Source organism: Quercus robur, chromosome 1, assembly GCF_932294415.1.
Source record: "Quercus robur chromosome 1, dhQueRobu3.1, whole genome shotgun sequence".
Taxonomy (NCBI): Eukaryota; Viridiplantae; Streptophyta; class Magnoliopsida; order Fagales; family Fagaceae; genus Quercus; species Quercus robur.
In genome coordinates, this window is record NC_065534.1 from 13,687,726 (window position 1) to 13,708,852 (window position 21,127).

General features: G+C 34.1%; 1 protein-coding gene across 1 annotated transcript; it reads left to right on the forward strand.

Annotated features, from left to right (window-relative positions):
- The first annotated feature begins 1,243 nt into the window (after nucleotides 1–1,243).
- Nucleotides 1,244–15,202, forward strand: LOC126720910 (subtilisin-like protease SBT4.15). Its single transcript, XM_050423801.1, has 11 exons — nucleotides 1,244–1,348; nucleotides 1,440–1,528; nucleotides 2,230–2,327; nucleotides 2,449–2,592; nucleotides 2,705–2,810; nucleotides 11,904–12,417; nucleotides 12,877–12,977; nucleotides 13,099–13,317; nucleotides 13,564–13,675; nucleotides 13,776–13,989; nucleotides 14,655–15,202. The coding sequence occupies exons 1-11, from the start codon at nucleotides 1,244–1,246 to the stop codon at nucleotides 15,200–15,202; spliced, it is 2,250 nt and encodes a 749-aa protein (XP_050279758.1).
- The last annotated feature ends 5,925 nt before the right edge of the window (nucleotides 15,203–21,127 follow it).

Sequence of the window (21,127 nt, forward strand, 5' to 3'; positions counted from 1 at the left end):
AATTGCTTCCTTCCTCAGAAAAGCCGCTCGGTGGCGATACTCTCCAAGGTACTGCCGAGCAGCCGAAAGGTGGTACCCCGAGCAATCACTGTCTTGTTCGGGATAAGGTTGACGGGGCAAGGTCCTGGTGATGGAACATGATGCGTACAGATTAAGAGTATTCGCCCAATGGGCTCTGGGGTGGCATGAGGCCTAGGCATATGGCCTTAGGGTGCTTAGGGCCCGAAGTTAGTCAAAGGGGTTGGGGTCGTGGGCCATACTGTTGGGTCGAAGTTCAGGGCCCAAGTAGGCCTAAGGATCCCTATGCTATACATATTAATAGACAAAACTTGAAGAAAATCCAATTATATTTTAATTGGATTATTAATTTTGCGTCACGTGTCGCATTTGATTTTTAATTTTGTGCCAAGTGAATTATTATGTGTAAAAATCGAAGAATCCAAATCCAATTTGTCTCAAAATTTGATTTTAATTGGAGTCCAATTTTCTGCTACGTGTCCATTTAAGTTTTTAAATTCTGTAACAAGTGAATGATTGGTTACAAAAACCGGAGTCTAAAACCAATTAAATTCTAAATCATATATATATATATTGAGAAACCATTATATATTTTAGAAATGTATGGTTTAAAAAAATGTAAGCTAATACCATGTATAATTTGAACATCTTCTCAAAAAAATATATAATTTGAACCGTATAATTGTGATTATTTTTAATTGTACCCATGCATATACACAATGTTACACACTGGTTTATATAAATAACAAACTCTTACTTTGTACACTTTAATTTTCCAGAATTATACATTGTCTAAATTATTCAATACATAAAAATTTTGAGCCTTTAGTCTCTGTTTTGACATGTTGACAAGCTAATAAAGAAACTGTATATAACTAATTATAACTAAACACCTCTGCTGGAAATTCTAATTTTCCTATCAAGCAAAAAAAGAAAAAAAAGAAACATGTTATCTGTTTTTTAAGCCTTGCACAATTAAAACTTATGAGATGGAGTTTCTCTTTTATTTAGTAACCCACATCTAATCTCTCCATCCATATCTTTGATTAATTAGTCTATGCAAGAATCTTAAATGGAAATTGGAAAAAGTCAAAAGATTATATTTTAGCATGAAAATGTCCACTATATTAAGAAAACAGAAAAACAGAAAAACTTGGGATGTTTAAAGAAAAATCTGAATATAAATATAGGAACAAGAGAGAAAGCAAGAGCAGTATTGCATACAATGGAGGAATCAAAAATGGTTCGAATTTGTATGGTCAGCCTCTTCCTTCTGGCTATGCAGGTTCATTGGTCATATACTCATGGTTCTAGTGACACAGTTAGAAAGGTGAATGCATTTAATAATTTTATAATTTCCATTCACTTCAGATAATGGAGTTCATTCGCTAATCAGAAATTTATTTTTCATTAACACATAGGCATACATTGTGTATATGGGAGAGGCACCTCAGTCAAAATCCTCTGCTATTGATCTTCATCACAACTTGCTTTCTTTAGTTGTTAGAGAGTAAGTGGGATGACAAAATATCTAAACATTGCATGCTTACATCTACTCATATTTTATTGAAACAATTCTAGTTTTTCTTTTATTTCTTACCCGGAATAGTTTTTTTTTTTTTTTTTTTGGGTTGGTAATTTATACATGGAATAGTTCATGCAGAAATTTGTAAATGAGATATTGAGAAAAGAGAAGATAGAAAAGAGAAAACATTAGGGTTTATGTGATTCGGCTTAATGGCCAACATCCACAAGACAAGAGTTCAAAAGACTATATTTTCTCTTTAACCTTTCATGATAGTAAATTACAATGGAATCCATATTTATAATAGAAATACCTACAATGAATTGCATATTAAATATTTATTGTCTCAATCCCATTATTTTCTCTAGCAATCAATACATTAATTTGTTGACCAATCCCAAAATTTTCTCTAGCAATCAATGTTGATTTGGTCTTCACATTCATGAAAAAGTAAATTATACATTCCAACAGTTCAACTTCATATGTAAATGTAACAAATTGGGTAGAGTATAATTCATACATGGGTCAATGATTTGGAACTTATCAATATGTATAGCATTGGGCTTTTCTATGCATATAAATTAGTTTTTAGGGCATAACCATATATGATATGACAACACAGCTAGCATGCAACAAACTGTAACATGTGGGTAGACAATTAAACCATAAAATTGCCCTTTTTTCAGTGACCGTATTGCCAAACAGTCTAGAATATATAGCTACACAAAGAGTTTTAATGCATTTGCAGCGAACCTATTACCAGATGAAGCTGAAAGACTACGAGGTGCACACTAAAAACATCATGTTACACAAGATTTCTTTCTTTCTTTTTCTTTTTCTTTTTCTTTATTTCTCTTGGGGTGGTTGTCTTATATAATTTATATACATATATGCATCTTTTACAGAGAACGAAAAGGTGGTGTCGGTGTTTCCTAGTAGAATTCGAAAACTTCATACAACAAGATCATGGGATTTCTTAGGAATGCCTCCCTCAGTGAAGAGAAATCATCAAATTGAAAGTAATATCATTGTTGGTGTATTAGATACAGGTAATAAATTAAAACTTCTCATAGAGCTTTAACTTCCTCCTTGTTACATGTCATCATGGTTGAATTTTGATAACTTATTTAATTTTTTATTTTTCCTCCCCTTCTTTTTTAGGAATTTATATTGATGCTCCAAGTTTTGACGACAAAGGACTAGGACCTCCTCCATCAAAATGGAAGGGTAGATGCCAAATGGCAGGCAATGTCACTGGGTGCAACAAGTAAGCAATCTCAATCTCTATCCTTGATTGTGACCAACCACAAAATATTATCCTAGTAACACAATATTTGAATTTACAACCTTCTTTTTCGCAATAGTTAATACTGCGGTGCACAATAAAATGTATGTTGGTAGGTCCAAATGAAACTGATATTATTCCAATCATGACAAATCTTATCAACAATTTTAAAAATTAAATATTGTGTTTTTAACATTACTCAGGATGAAAATGAAATTAAAATAATACATCTTGTTGTAAAAGTGAAAGCTTTGACACCAATTTGTTAAGAATAGCAAAAGCGTAAATATTTATTTGTTGAGTGTGTATCCAAATATTAATGGGTTTATACAAAATAGAAATTGAAAATAGAAGAAACAATCACACAGAGAACAAAAATAAATATGTGGTTTAGCTTTTGACCTATGTCCACAAGTAGCGTCAAGAAGAAAGTTTCACTAATAAAAGAAGGTGATTACAAAGGTGGTAATGAAAGCCCTCACAAAACCTAAGCCCCAAACACACCCAAAGAGCTCTCCCACACCAGAAGCACGTGACTAGGGAAACCTGAAAATCTCTAAAACAAAGTTAGAGCTTAAAACTCTACCCAAGAATAGAGAAAACCTATTCTAGTAAACAAAGTTTCGTCTCACTCAAATTACCTCTCATCAATTGCCGCACAACATATATATTTATACAAAGTAAAATCGGCTAGGGTACGTAAGAAGCAAAACCAATGTGCCTATTCCAAGAGATCTTATTTTTCCTCATATCTAATAGTGTTGTTGGCGAAGCATTCCCACCCTTTAATGCTTTCCATAATCCTTGCTACACTAATAAAGCACGCATCTTCACATGCCATAGACTAAAATGATTCTTCCTGTCGAATTTTTCGATCTTAAATTTTACTGTCGACACTACACAACCAAATACATCTAATGAACAATCTCAACCCAAAATAAATAACCTAGTGGCGGAGCCAAGATTTCAATTTAAGGAGGACAAAATTAAAAGTAAATCTGATATGAAAAATATTAGTCAATATTTATAGCAAAATAAATAAACAATTGTAATTTTTAAACTAATGTAACTATCAAACAAAATCTAATATAAATGTAAATTGTAATATTTTTTGTCAATCGAAAAGTGTTAAGAGTATAGCAATATACGTAAAAAATATTATATAGGTTCACTTTTCTTGATTTCTTTATGTTAGTTTGCTTAGACCCTTGAATACACAAATTAGTTTAACCTAATGAATTAGCCAAGTATTTACTTAAGTTAAATATGAGATCTAGGTTAAACAGATATAAACTTATTACTTGGTGTGGAAAAGTAAAAAGACAGTAATATGATGACCCAAAAAAACCAATAAAACCAATCGTTTTAGGGTAAAAACCTGTGGAGGATTTAACCTAACTATCCTCAAGGTAAACAAATCCACTATGATAGAATGGAAGATTACAATAGATTTAAACCCTAAATCTAAAGCTACCTCAAGTAGAACATACCAACACGACTACATGCAGCCCCAACTCCATAGACTCTTCTATCTTGGATTTGCTAAACACAAACTCCCTGTTTGTGATTTTGAGATCCCACTCAAAAGTTTCAGATCACCATTAGTTGTTGATCTCGTAGTAGCAACTTTAGATCTACATGTTCTAATGATGTGAGAATGATTTCCGGTAGTGACTTTGAAAAGAGAAAGCACAGTACTTTTTATATCACACAAGAGCACCTCCAAAGTCTTCCAAGAGCTTCTAAAACGTAATTAGGGTTTTCCTTTTATACCTTGTAGTGTTGGAATGAAACCTTGAACGTTGTCGCGGGCTTGGGCTTGAATTAAATTCTACAAAATTAACTTATCTATGAGTTTTGATCGGTCGAGTCTAATTTTCAATTGATCGAGCTTCACAGATGTCACACCCCAAATCCAAAAGGGTCCAAAGCATGAAAGACCGAGCTTTCAAGAGATATTGTAGCAATTCTTTTTTTCTTTCTATTGATAAAATAAATAAATATATTGACCTCTCCACAATATAAGTCAGAACTCTATGATACACTTACAAACAATACAAACTACAAATCATGTTTCTCCAAATATACACAAAAATCCAAAGCTCCAAATAAATAAACACAAAATCACGATCCTCTCTAAGATACGTAACCTTAACAGAAAATCTAGGCCTATCATGCCCAAGGCTAACAATTAAGCACAAATCTCCCACTTAGCATAGTACTCCAATCACCACCAATAACTAAGCTCCATGTCTGACGTGTAGCTAATTTATCTGTAAAACTATTAGAGAGTGGAATAAGTTAAAGCCCAGTAAGTAGCATAATTAATGGGGCTGGGGGGAAATGCAAGTCTCATAATAATGGGCATTTTACAAAACATGTTATACTTTGGGAATTTCAATGAAAATCCAACAAATTCATTTTCAGTGGTAAAATGACAAGAATGATTAAAACTATGCAACACAAAGCTTTCTTAAAATATCTCAACATGAAAATCCAACCCAAGGCCACATGACAACACCGTCACAAAGACGAATCTCATATGCCGTCACAAAAATGAAACTAATCTGCCATCACAAAGATGGAACTCATCGTCATCATAAAGATGGAACTCATATGCCATCACAAAGATGGGTGCTAAGATACTAATGTTACACAATCCATAGTATTTAGCTAGGTAATCACCGGGAAATCACACGTCACGGCACAAGTAAAGAGCTCACAGATTACATGAATTCAAAACACAGTTCATTTCCAAGTAGTCTCACAAAACCTTTTAGTATCCAAAGATATTCACAAGCTTCTCAAAACCTTCAAACTCATTTCTTGTGAAGAAGATTTTGTATCAATTTCTCCAAATATCACAAGTCAAGATAAAGCATCTTTAAATCTTTCAAATTATACACTAAATCCATAAAATCTACTCTCAAGAATTCAATCAAAGATGCTAAACTTTTCCATGCTAACAAATCATACATTTCCCCATATGCAATAAGAAATATGATGCACTTTCATATATAATCATATATAGTAGGGTCACAACACAACACTTTTTAAGAAAACATAGTTTCACAAATAATTTTCCAAAATGTGTTTGACCCAAAACAACTTTTATGCAACATAGTTATTTTCCAAAAAATCCCATTAAAAAGCTACTTACCTCGGGAGGCCAACCAATTTTGCCTCAACCAGGCACCACCACCTAAGCAAGCAATCCAATTACTAGGTCCATCACCAAGAATTTTGAAACCTAGAAACACAATGATCAAGCCTATCAATTACAAGGACTATCACAAAGTACCTTCAAACTTGTCTCCATAAATCGAAAATGGTCCCCTAAAATCAAATCGAGGGCCTAAAGCCCAACTTGACTATCCCAAGGCACCTATTCCCAAGGGACATCAAACAAGCATACAAGTGATTCAAAGGACCATAACACAACCAAAGCATTTAAATACACTATTACAAGAGATTAAACCAAACCATTATTAAAATTAACTAAGTAAAACACATGTTGAAGAAAATTTAAGAATTTACAAGCCAACCCACTCAACAAAGGTTTCAAGTAAATTCCACAAAATCCCAACATACTCGTCATACTTTCAGATTCAATACACAACAGGTCAACCCTTTTGTAAAAATCATTTGGTCCATGAAAAGTTATCTAATTAACTTGAAATTAAATTGGGATAAGCTCATATGTGTCTAGTATGTACCATCAAAATTTAGCTCAAAATAATTTTTCTATAATTGATTGAAAATCCTACAGTGCATCTGACTCAAAAGAAAAATAATAAAATTTTAACACTATGCCAAAAGCTTTGAGACTTTATTAACCATGTGTTAGCTCAAATTAACAACTAGGATTATAATCCATAACCTCATGTAACAATTATCATGAAAAAAAATCAAGCAATCCAACCCCAAAACTCATAGAGGCAATATACCAAACACTTGGCATGCAAAAGCACATTCTTAAACCACTACGGTAAGTAATAGTTGACATTTCATCAACTTCTTACACATGACAAAAATCATTCCAACAACTTAACTCAAAACAGAAAAATCATCATAAAACACACAAAAGTCAGCTCCTCCTTCCTCCAATAAACCAAGTGCCTAAGGCCTCCATGGTTGAATACCATAATACCAACTATCACATACCCACACCTCAAAACCACCCCCAAAAATCGTAGTTAACACTACCAAATTGTTATTCCCAAACACTGGATCAACCCCACACAATCATTGAGCCATAAAAGAAATAATCAAGGAAGTGGGTCAATGGAAAACTCACCTTAAAATCATATTTTAGGGTAGCCAAAGCTCATGGAAGATCATACTTGTTGGATTCAAGTTATTGAGGAGGTTATTTGAAGTGGTGGTAAGGATATAGGATCTTCAATGGTTCGGCCATGGAGGGCAGTAAGAAACAAGAAGAGAAAAAAATACAAAAGAGAAGACAAGGGGAAGGAAGAGAATGTGTAGGCTACCAGGGGGGGTGACTTATAGGAGGGGCTGAATTACAAGTTTGCCCCAAAAATAGCTTGTGGTAAATTACCACTTCACCCTTAAGGTTCCTCCCATATTTCATTTGGCCTCATAAATCACTTTTTTTTGAGAAAGAAGAACTTGAATTTTTTATTAAGTGATAGGCAAATCTACCTGATAAGCTGCAAAAATCAAGATTGGAACATCCTTCATCCAAACAGAAAAACCAGTGACATGACGTGCATGTCTAGCTAGGTTGTGAGCAACATAATTCCCTTCCCTACCAACATGTTGAAAACTAATACTAGTAAACAAATCTGCCAACAAATGAGCATCATAGATTAAAAGACCATATGAGGTGACAAAAGGAGAGGAATCCCTTAATGCAATCATGACAATCAACAAGTCTCCCACGAGAATTGCTTTGTCTAAGCCTAGTTCTAGGGAGAGTTCAAATGCTTTACATGCTGCCAAGGTTTCCAGGTTCACAACTGAGTGTGTGAGTGGGATATTTTGAGATAATGAAGCCATGACCAGTCCTCGACTGTCTTGAACAACCACATCGATACCAACTCTGTCTTCATCCTTAAACACACCTTTGTCAAATAATTATTCATAAGTCCTCCATAAAATAGTTAAACACACAAATAAAAATAAATAAATAACTCCAATTTAGATATAATTCCCTTTCAAAAGAAAATTGCTTTTAAAATATTTGGGCCGTTACAACAAAACCTGAATTCTCCTTTCTGCAGCTTGAATGTTCTTGAATCTTGATTTGTACAATCTTGAGCATTGTCTAACACCTAATATAGACATGTTTTTGTTCTCAATTTGTCAATATACACAAAATAAGAATCTAAACATTTAATCCTAAATATATAGAACCTAACACTTTAAAAAATATATAAAATTGAACATTTATTTCTACTCTTACAAGTATTTAAAATTTGAAATTATAATAAAAATTCAGAGTTTGAAACCACAAAAAAACCAAGATATGGAAGAGGGAAAAAAATAGTGATGGTTTTAGTGTCTTAAAGACCATCAAGTAACAAAGCCAAAAAAAATAAATAAAACCATCATGTAGTTTATTACTATTATTCATTATGTGTAAAATATGGGACCCACTAATTAAAAAAGTGCAATAATGCTAGAGTCACAAAAAAAAAATGATTTTTATTTTTATTTTTTATGATTGCTGAGATGACTAGATGTGTGTGAAGCTCCCTCTTGGAAACTTGAACCCCGACCCTTGCCCCCCACACCTTACAAGCACTTATACTTGTGGAGTGACTATCGCACCAAGGGTGTGCGGAGGTCTTAGATGACTAGATGTTAATGGTAAATAAAAATAAAAATAATTAAAAAAGGGAAATGCTATGTCCATAACATTTCACTACAAATCCTAAGTGATAGGTTGTTATTGACAACTACAGATAGGCGAAAAAGTAATTTCAATTATGAGTTCAAATTAGAATCAATAACAACTTACCATATATGAATATGATTTGTTGTGAAAATATTGTGAAGATAACACTTCTCATAATAAATGATGGACGAAAATAAGACACTAAAATTTACCAACCTTCTGTTTAAATAATATAACTAACTTAACTACTATGATATAAAAATTGTTGTGCTTACTGCCTGTAGCAATAACAAAATGGGAAAAGCAAGAAATGCCGTGACTTTTAGTGAGAAAAGTAAAAAAACTGAAACAGACTTTTGACTTTTATGTGAGCTTTATGCTTCTTTTTGTGTGGTGCTATTGCTAGCTTCATTCCTCTTTTTTGTTATTTCAAATTATGCCCTTAGTTTTGTTTGAATTTACTTAGAATTGGGGAGTGTTGCTTTGTAATTATTTTATGTTAGGAGGGGCAAAGACATAGTTCGAGGCATACATGAATAATGTTTTTTGAGCAGTCAGGGGGCAGTTGCCCCCTCTCACCTCTCGGCCCCACCGTTGAAATAACCAATGCTTTGATACTAGTCTATATCTATGTATTACTAAAAGTTGAAGTATAGCATTTAATGTTGCTATGCTCACTTTGAGTCACATTAGCAATCACGTCATCATTTTTTGTTTTCAATTTTTCTTTTAAACATTTTCTCATTTAAGGTGACTTAAAAACTCCATTATTTAAAAACTAAAATATATTTTAACCATTATTTTTATTATTAATTTTCCAAAACTCTCTCTCCCTTTTACCTCTTTAGCTTCCAACTACTTTCTACCTTAATATCATTTTTTTCTCTACCTTTTTATCTTCCTTTATTTTGACTCTTCTTATTCTCAACATCTTACTATAAATTTGACATTTTCTTTTTCATTCTATGCATAGTTTCCTCACACACAAAAAAAGGTTACTTCTCTCTCTCTCTCTCAATTTGTTTATCCTTTTTTGTTTGATTTTTTTTTTATTGCATCAATTTTTGAGGTTGATGAATTTTTGTGTTAAATAGAATTTTAATTTGGGTTGATGTAATTTAGTTTTGTGTTTTAAGTTGTTATTTTTGATATTCTCTTTAATTAAATATTATCCTACTGCATTATACATATAGTATATAATAATATAATGTTAATATATTACATAGAATGACTTGGATAATTTGATGTTTATTACTATATATTTTATTTTTACTCTTTTTTCCTCTCATCTTATTTTATTCAACATTTAAATTCAGTCACATCCTCCATACTATTAAATTATGCAGTACAAATCAAGAAAATTGTAGACTTAAAAGACTATTGAGAATGAACTTTTTGAATCAAGACTAAAAAAATATGAACTACTATATATCATTTAGATAAAAACTTTCATCATAGATACATTAATGTTTTTTTGCCACAAATATAAATCATGCAAACTTAATAATTTTATATTATGTGCTAGCATCATCTCTGCTTCTTCTTCTTCTTCTTCTTCTTCTCAAAAATATTATGTATCATCTTTAAAGGATGCCAACAATATTAATTTTATGGGAAAAGTTACATAAAATATTGAGAAAAAAATGTTTTATATTACAATCTACTAAAAATGTTTTTTAAATATTTAAATCTTTCTATTTTTCATATCACATACATGTTTTACAATTACCACATATGTTAACTTAAGTCTTAATATTCTTAAGTTGTTTCAGCAAAAAAAAAAAAAAAAAAAACCCTTTGACATTCCACTAACATAACTACATCTATAATTATTTAAACCATCTATGATATCTATTTCTAATTGATAATAATAAAATTTACAACTAGCAAGGAAACATACAAAGTAATAAAGAATAAACGAAGGAAGAAAAAAAGAAATGAAATCAGACGTCTATTAATAACTGTTATTTGGAAAATAAAAAGGTGGTCAAGAGGAGTAAGAAATAAAATAAAGATGGCTATATAGAGGACATTGAAACTTTATAGTGCAATAAAATCAACAATTAAATATAATAATACAAAATTTAAACTTAAAACTAATCAAACTCTAACTAGGGAAATTATATATATATATAATCATAATCTTCATACACCATGACTTAAAAAAATTTAATGAATAGTTCTACCTCTTATTTAATGTCTATGTTATGCACATCATCAACCAATAAATATATGATAATGGTAAAAAATGTTATAGGCAAGATTATGAAAATATGATAAAACTATTTATTAAAAAAAAAAAAAAACAAAAACTCTTTATAAAGTCTAGGGACTAAAATAGTATTTTATCTAAAAAATTATTACGCGCAGTACGTGGGTCTGCGACTAGTTTGTAGTAAAAACTGAAGCTTTAACAACAATTTGTTGAGAATAGCGAAAGCATAAATATCTATTTGTTGTATGTATCCAAATAACAATGGGTTTATGCAAAAAAAAAAAAAAAAAAAAAAAAAAAAAAAAAAAAAAAAAAATCAATCACACAAGTAACACAAAGATTACATGTTTTGGCTTTTGGTCCATGTCCACATGTGGCATCAAGGAGAAAGTTTCACTAACAAAATAAGGAGAGTACAAAGGTGGTACCAAAAGCACTCCCACAAAACCTATACCTCAAATACACCCAAAGAGCTCACAGACACCAAAAGCACAAACAAAGTCATAGATTACTCTAATTACTACTTATCAATTACAAAGGGTATTTGCTATCAAATAATACCATATCAACTATACCAAAATCTAATAAATGAGAAATATGTCTACAAAAAAATAACTACCTCACAAACAATGAAAAACATGTGTTAGTGAATAATTATTTTTCCATACATGTTTCTTGTTTATTAAATTTTGATATAGATGACGTGATATTATTTGATTCAAAATACTATTTCCGTAATTTCTGCATAACATACATACATACACATGTATATATATATATATATATATATTAAAGTTACAATACAAGTCGGCTAGGGTAACAAGCGAGACGTAAGTCGGCAATCAAAAGTCCTAATTTAAGTAGGACAAGGCCAATGAGATATTGCCCCATGCAGCGCACGTAAGGTGGTTATAAAGCACCTGATTCAAGCCACAGACACTTCTCTACATGCATGGATCTTTCATTTAATTTCCAAGCTATTCACCCTTTTATGCAGCAAGGTAATAGGTGCAACATTCTACATCAACGACCCCATCAGCGCTAGATCAAATCCAAATCCATCCCCAATAGATGATGAAGGCCACGGCAGTCACACTGCATCCACCATAGCAGGTGCCTCAATAGGAGGTGCAAGCTTTTACGGTTTAGCCAAAGGCACAGCTCGAGGTGGAGTTCCATCAGCACGCATTGCAATGTACAAGGTGTGTTGGAACAGAAGTTGCAGTGACATAGACTTTTTGGCTGGATTGGACGATGCCATTGATGACGGAATTGATGTGTTATCAATATCTATCGGAGGAGGCGCAAGTAGCTTTTTTGAGGATTCCATTTCAATCGGTGCTTTTCATGCAATGAAGAGGGGGATTTTCATAACATGTTCAGCGGGCAATGACGGCCCAAGTTTGTCTACTGTGGTGAACACAAGTCCTTGGATAATGACTGTTGGTGCTTCTTCCATTGATAGGCAGTTTAGGACTACAGTTCAAGTTGGAAATGGCTTACAAACTGATGTAAGTTGCTTCTTTCTTTTAGGGATGGTGTACAAAGTTTTGCTACAGTAAATTTTTAAAATAATATAGCACTAGATTTATAATATTTAATCTAACAAAAAATATGAAAATATTTCAATGGAAATGATCCTAAAGCAACTTGTGGCATTAATTATGATGGTCTTGCTTAGTAAAGGAGTTCCTCTAGATGGTCATTTTTCATTACACTTAAATCACGTGGAATTCATCTTATAGTTAAGATTTTAATTTTAATTTTTTTATCTAACCATGTACAGAATGTCATAGTATTTAAAAGATTTTAAATGGGATGATCCTCTATATATATATATATATATATATATATATCTCATTTAGAGTATCACAATATTTAGTAAAGGAGTGCTTTTATCTAGGAGCATGATCCTTTTCCATTTCACTTGATCATAATCACGTTACATTTACTGGGGCATTGAATAACAGGGACTTTACATCAACACATTTTCACCAAAAAGGAAGATGTACCCTCTAACCACCGCGGGATTAGCAGCCAGTAGTACCATATCTCCAAATTTATCTCCCTGGTAATTAGAGTGCGCTTTCAATATCATGATTTATACTGTAATTGAAGATCACCTAACCTAATATACATTCAGAGTCAGACTGTTAATATTAGTAGCACTAATCAATTAAAGAATTGGGCAGGGAATGTATTTATGGAACTCTGGACGCGAATAAGGTCAAAGGAAAGATCGTGCTATGCAATGAATCATCAGATGAAGCTTACATTAAGAGTATAGGTGGAGCCGGGGACCTCGTATCTCTCGTAAAGACAAAAGATTACAGCTTTGTGACACTCATCCCTGGTGCCTATGTTGATTCTAGTTTTGCTAACAAAATTATTACATATGTCAACTCAACCAAGTAAGTAAGAAGAATCAGATTTGTTATATATAAAATGCCCCCCATAATTGCTAGGAGGGTTGTTATTAATTAGATTTTTTTATTCTAGGTTCGTACTAATATAGAGTTCGCCTAGAGCCTGGTTTTTACTCCTATATATACCTTGTATAGGGTTTATTATAACTTATAATTCTTCAATAAATAGAAAAATAACTTGATATTTTAACTTCTTTACTGATTTTTATTTTTCATTGGTAAAATTTTCAGAAACCCTCAGGCTGTCATATACAAGTCCAAAACAGTACCCAATGCTGCTGCACCCTTTGTGGCTTCCTTTTCATCCCGAGGTCCGCCCAAGATCTCTCGCACAATACTTAAGGTAACATTTTGCAATGATAAACATTCTAGGCATAAATTTGTGTACCTTTTTTTTAGCATAGATACTAGTATGATGGTTTTAAATTACACTTGATTTGCAGCCGGATATTGTGGCACCTGGAATAGATATTCTAGCTGCTAACTCTAAACTTAACTCAGTAACTGGGTATCTTGAAGACGACCGGTTTGATGTGTATAATATACTCTCTGGAACTTCAATGGCTTGCCCTCATGTGGCTGCTGTCGCTGCCTATATCAAAACATTCTACCCTAACTGGTCTCCTTCTGCAATTAAATCAGCCCTAATGACAACTGGTTAGTGCCCTGAAATTCTCCCATTTTAACTCATGATGTGTTGAAGATGAGTGTCATTTTACAAGAACCACCATTAAAATGGTATCAATAAGAGGTTTTTAATATTTATTTCAAATTCTCCAATACCATCACACTGCTCATTGTTTACCAACAATGTGGATAATATGCCAATTGGTTTAGTATAAATATTACTCATGTTAATATGTTTCCATTGTCACATGACAATCTGTAAACTATTTGATTCAAAAATAAAATCTTAATTATGAAATAGACTTTTCCCTTGATTAATGGAGATGATTATTTTCTAATAAGAAATGTATGGTATTCATTTTATCAGTAATGTTAAAGATACTAGAAATTTTATTGCATAACCATTACAAACCGATGTTTCATTATTTACAAAAATAAAAATAAAATAATAATAATAATAATAATAATTAAATATTTATTTATTATTTATTGAAGATGCACCAATGAAATTCATATTGTTACTTTAGTTTGTAAACCTCTGGTAATAGAATTTGTAATAGACATAATATTTTTATTCCTTCTATGTAAACGCATTGATCAAGATATCATCTCAAATTTCCCAAAAATAAGTTTAATTATATGAAAAGTTAGGCTTTCTGAGTGTTTTATAATTTTGCTTCTTGATTAATGATCAGCATCTGAATTGAAAATTAAGGATGACCAAGCTGAGTTAGCCTATGGGGCTGGCCAAATTGACCCTATTAGAGCATTGCAACCTGGTTTGATATATGACATATCAACGTCCGACTACGTCCGTTTCCTATGTAATGAGGGCTACACTGGGACAATGCTACGCTTGTTCACTGAAGAGATCACCAATTGCTCAAGTGTCCCAAACATTGGAGGACATGATGCCCTAAATTACCCATCCATGTATTTTCAGTTTAAAAACACTAACTCTACTATATTAGCCATCTTTCATAGGACAGTAACAAATGTGGGCCCTAGAAAATCTATATACAAGGCAACTGTCAGGGTGCCGAAGAATCTCAAGGTCACTGTTATTCCGAATAAATTGACTTTTAGTCAATTGAACCAGAAAAAATCTTTCAAGGTTGTGATACAGGGGCCACCGCAATTGCTACCAATTAACCAAATGACAAGTTTATCAGCATCATTGGAATGGAGTGACGGTACACATAGAGTTAAGAGTCCCATATTCATTACTCTGACTCCACCATGATAGATGTAGGTGAGATTTCTTAGGCCTAATGTCTAATAAAGCAGATCTCCTGCTTAACAACCCCCCCCCCCCCCACAAAATTCATTTGTTATTTGTTATTTAATGGTTTTTTCTTTTTCTTTTTTTTCTTTTTTTTTTTTCCAATGCAAAAGACATGAACATATTTGTATTTGCAATTTACCATTTTGTTGTGATATATAAACTAATTGAACAAAATACATCAATTGAAAATGGCCAAAAATATGTCATTGATGATGACTCTGATCTTATTTAAAATTTAATGATGAAAGAGTGCTCCAATGAGGGCTCACTAGGTAGCTAGATAGAGCAGTAAAAGGAAAGAGATTTAATTAATTATTTCTTACAAACTACTCCTCGGATGTTCATCCCAATAGAGCAATTTAGATTGCCATACTAGCCTAACAACTCCCATCTTTACCTTACATAATTGCTCACATAAGCTTGGCACAAAACACCTTTAACAGTTTAACTTGGCCACTCAATGCATAAAAGTTGAAGCTCAAGTCCAAATGAGCAAAGTAATCCCCTTATGTGATCCCATAATTATGAACACGTGAATCTTTCTTCAGTTTCTTAATTATAGGCATGACTTTTACTTTGATCTTGAAATGTCCTTTAACCTCAACTTCTATCAAGTTAGTGTTGCAAAGCCTTGTTATTGCAACACTTGGTGATGTTATGGACAACCACTTAGCGCCTTCAACATCAAGTTTGAATGCTCCAAATTGTGTGAAAACACACGAGCTGTTCAGACCCCAAGATAAAAATTACGGCTCGATAGATTTTACTATAACTTATACTAAGTGCGGAAAAGAGTAAAAGCAAGCGGATGAACAAATAAACTACTCTAAGCCATAAACAATATAACACAGCAATAATATGAAAGCTAAAAGAGTAGGGAAGAAGGATGCAAACACAAAAACAACATAGCGATGTGTTATAGAAGAGGAAACCCAAGTCCTCGACGTAAAACCTCTCCGCCACCCTCTAAGTGGTAATCAATCCACTAGACAATCAGTTAGGATACATAAGTTAGCAAGAGACCCTCCAAACCTAATCTACTCAATGTACCTAAGCCCTCCAAGCTCATACTCCAACAAGACTACTCGGAACCGTGTCTTGTCTAGCTTTCCGGATCCCGTAACAAGCTCCATGTTGCATCTACCATCCTTGGCTTCTTCCAATGCTTCCCAACAACACCAAATTCTCAATTGACACTCTGAAAGGGTGTGGTAAGTGCTTGGGCTATCAACCTCTCAATGATATGGAAATGGAGAGATAGGAGTTGAGGAAATCCACAAGCAAATGTGTAGAGATATGTGGGTATAGCAATCTCTAACTCTTAAGGTTTTGGCTAGGGTTTTCTCTCAAAAGCACTCCTGAACAATTGTGGGTAATGTGGATATATATAGTGTGAGTACAAAAAATGTGTATAAGATAGTACAGACTGGTAGAACAGAATGTTTCTACAACTCCCATTGATTCTTCATCACTATGCTCTCCAAGCTCTTCAACAAGCTTACTCAAATCATCCGTCGATTCAACAGGAGCAATAGTCATAAAAGCGGAGTAATTCCCTTCCCCATCACAGCTTTCCTCCAAATCAGAGTTGGAAGAATCTGAGTCACACAGAGTGGTGGCATACGCCTTGCCCTTCGTTCTCAAATAATTAGGACATTCTTTTTTGAAATGGCCATGTCCATTACATTCAAAACAAGTGACTCCTTGAGTAGAATGGGACTCCTTCCCTTCTCTCTTTTTGAAGTCCTTTTTCTCCTTTCTGGCACTTTGGAATTTCCCTTTATCACCAAATTTTCCATTATTCTTGAATTTTAAGAATTTTTGGAAATTTTTCATAATGTAAGCAACATCTTTTTCGACAACATCCTCATTCGATGAGTCGTGAGTCTCTACCCTTTCATTAATAGTCTTAAGAGCAAGAGATTTGCTCTTCCTTTGTGTAGGCAACAATGGTTCATAAGTCTGAAGCGAACCAATCAACTCTTGGACTTTGATATCATCAAGGTCCTTACTCTCTTCAATCGCTGTAACCTTGGCATGGAAGCTTTCCGGCTATGATCGAAGGATCTTCCTCACTATCTTGGAATCCTTCGTTTTCTCACCCAAATTAAACTTGCTAATGACCACTTCATTCAGCTTACTATAAAAGGAGTTAAAAGACTCGTCCTCACTCATTTTCAGCTCCTCAAACTAAGTGGTCAACATCTGCAACTTAGTGTCTTTCACTTTCTTTGTTCCTTCATAAGTGGTCTCTAATATCTGCCATGCCTCCTTGGCAACAATGATGTGAGATATCCTGTGGAACTTTTCTGGAGATACACCATAAAAAATAGCGTTTAGTGCTTTACTATTTGCATTAGACACCATTAGAGCTACCTTATCCCACGTGGATTTGGCAGCCTCCGACCTAGTCCATCCAATATCAATGGCATCCCAAATAGTTTCATCTATTGGACATAAAAATGCCATCATTCGGACTTTCCAAAAGGCATAATTGCTACCATCAAAATATGGTGGCGCATTTAAAAATTGAGACCTGTCCATCTCAAAGAGGGGTCAAGGATCGCACTAAGGTAGTTAAACCACAATGAGTGCACCCGCTTTGATACCAATTGAATGCTCTAAATTGTGTGAAAACACACGAGCTATTCAGACCCTAAGATAAAAATTACGGCTCGATAGATTTTACTCTAACTTATACTAAGTGCGGAAAAGAGTAAAAGCGAGTGGATGAACAAATAAACTACTCTAAGCCATAAACAATATAACACAACAGCAATATGAAAGCTAAAAGAGTAGGGAAGAAGGATGCAAACACAAAAACAACACAGCGATGTGTTATCGAAGAGGAAACCGAAGTCCTCAGTGTAAAATCTCTCCGTTGCCCTCTAAGCGGTAATCGATCTATTAGACAATCAGTTGGGATACATGAGTTAGCAAGAGACCCTCCAAGCCTAATCTACCCAATGTACCTAAGCCCTCCAAGCTCCTACTCCAACAAGGCTACTCGGAACCATGTCTTGTCCAGCTCTCCGAATCCCGCAACAAGCTCCATGTTGCATCTGCTATCCTTGGCTTTTTCCAATGCTTCCCAGCAGCACCAAATTCTCACTTGACACTCTGAAAGGGTGTGGCAAGTGTTTGAGCTATCAACCTCTCAATGATATGGAAATGGAGAGGTAGGAGTTGAGAAAATCCACAAGCAAATGTGTAGAGATATGTGGGTATAGCAATCTCTAACTTCCAAGGTTTTTGGCTAGGGTTTTCTCTCAAAAGCACTCCTGAACAATTATGGGTAATGTGCGTATATATAGTGTGGGTACAAAAAGTGTATATCATGTAGTACAGACTGGCAGAACAGAATATTTCGCGGGTGTCTCATGGGAAGGCCTTACCTGCGAGATACTCGCGAAACACAACTATCTCTAGGGGTGTCCACGGGTCGGGCCGGGTCAGGTTTATGCCCAACCCGGACTCAACTTGAATCTATCGGGTGGGTGAAAACGGAACCCGCAACCGACCTAGAATGCTAGTCAGATTGGCCGGTTCGGGTCGCGTCGGGCTTTGGGTTGTACTAGTCACTTTCGAGTTTCATCGCTGGTGCTATCATTTTGGCCAGATCTGTCGAGATCTGGCCAGATCACGACGAGAACTCGTCGGATCTCAACGAGATCTCACCAAATCTCGTTGAATTTGGACTAGATCTCGACGAGATCTCGCTGTATCTCGTCCGATCTGATGGGTTTCAAGTAAATTTTCACCGGAGAATGCTGGTTTTTGTATGTTTTCATCGGAGAACTCCAAATATCGCTAGAATTTTTTGGTTATATGCTCAGGTCGGGTTGCTCAGGTTTTGGGAGAGGAAACCCGCCAACCAAACCGCAAACGTCGGGTTTTGTGGGCGGTGACCCAACACCAACTGTCGGAGTGGTCGATTCGAGCGGTTTCTGGTTCGGGTTCGGGTGGGTTGCTCGGGTTATTTGGGTTCCGGGTTAGGTTGGACAGTCCTAGCTATCTCCATCTGTCCTAACTCTTCGCATTCCAGTCATATGCAGGGCACATGCATCATTTCGCGGGTTGCTTAGTCGCGAGCTACCTGCAAAAACCCTTTTGTCTTCAATAGCTTGAGTCTTCACACTTTCTCTCTCTATCACACAACCCTTACAATTAAATCCCACAATAAATACAGGGTACAATAGATTAAATGAAATTATAATCAAATTTAGCATGGAATAAAGCCAACAAAACACATAGTTGTAAATTATAACTTTACAAAGTTTATGGGTTCACCATTGAAACCTAGGGAAATGTGGTCATTGGAGTCGTCCCAGATTAATGTATCCTTGGCGCCAATGAAGAGAGTGTGGGTGTCAAAGAATTCCTAGAGATTGGACCCAAGTGAAGTCCCGCTTCATGTTTTGGTTACTTTTTCCAAAAAGTGTGCAGTGATATGGAGGTTAGAATAAAAAACAATACACAGAAGTCTTGGCCTCTTTTGCCATGAAGTAAAAACTGATTCCATCTTCACCAACAAATCGTGGATCTTGACACACAGCACCAAGTGGGTTGCAATTTGATCAAATTTGCATGCATCAATGTTATCAAAATTCACATAGCTCATATTATATATTTTCAGGACACTGATAAATTTAGTACACAACAATTTGTTCGCGTAGGCCAATTATAGGATCTAGTTGAAATGATAAAAGTCGCACCAATTGTATTCATGCCAATTCTTGGAAAATGTTAAAAGTGTTATTTCCTTTCTTTCAAAAGGCTTACAAAATGACACAGTAACAAATTTGATTAGTGTCATTATCACTTCAATAATATAATAAATAAATGTATAAATAATTTTTTTATTTAATTCTTAACACACATGAATCAAGATATCTATTTCTATTAACTTGATCCAATAAGATTGTCACATATATTTTGGAAAATTCTTATGTTTTCATAAGTTTTCGAAGGATGATTTTTTTTTTTTTTTTTTTTTTTCTGTCCACACAATTATTCCATAATAATTTGATTTTTAGACTAACAAATACGGCTAATCCAAACAAAAATATGATGATAGACTAGTCGTTAAAGAAGGAATCAAAAAAAAAAGAATCGCTTATTCAAAAGACTTTTAGACCGAATCATATATCGATACTTTGTTAATTTAATTCCGAAAGACAAAAGTGTAAGGATATATAAATTCCCTTTAAAAAAGAAAAAAAAAAAAAAAAAAAGTATACAGATAAATTTACTACAAAACAATGACCGGGGCAATCACTAGGACAATTATGCTGCATGCAATAGCAGTGGGGGTATTTCTTATTCATGAGTCCAACTCTCTTTACTTCAAAATTTGAAGCTAGGGGAGGTGGAGGGGAATGGTGAAGAATAGATAGTCTTAGATGGGGGCGGAGCTAGTGAACAGTAAATAGTGGTAGAAGGTGGTTGTAGGGGTGAAGAATACATAGATAATTTCATGATTCCATCTATTGTAAACCTCCTTTTCTATATATGCAAGGGACATGTGGCTAGTCACACTTTTCATGTTTTCTTGTAGTTGGCTCTTATATTTTAAAGATGTTATACCCTTTCCTTTCCTTTCATTTTCTTTCAACTTGTGACATTTGCTCTTAATAATTGCTCTTTATCATCAAATTAAGATACTAATTAGGTTTTTGGTGTAAACGGAGATCGAACCCCAAATCTCTTATTTGATGATAAGAGATTTTACCTGTTAACAGCATGCAGCAATTGGAGTTGATCACTTGCTACATTATTAAGACCTGAAATTGGTAGGAATGGTCTCTCATTCACTCATCTCCTTTTTGCGGGTGACTCTCTTTTCTTTTTCAAAAAGGATGATATGTCAGTTACAAAATTGCT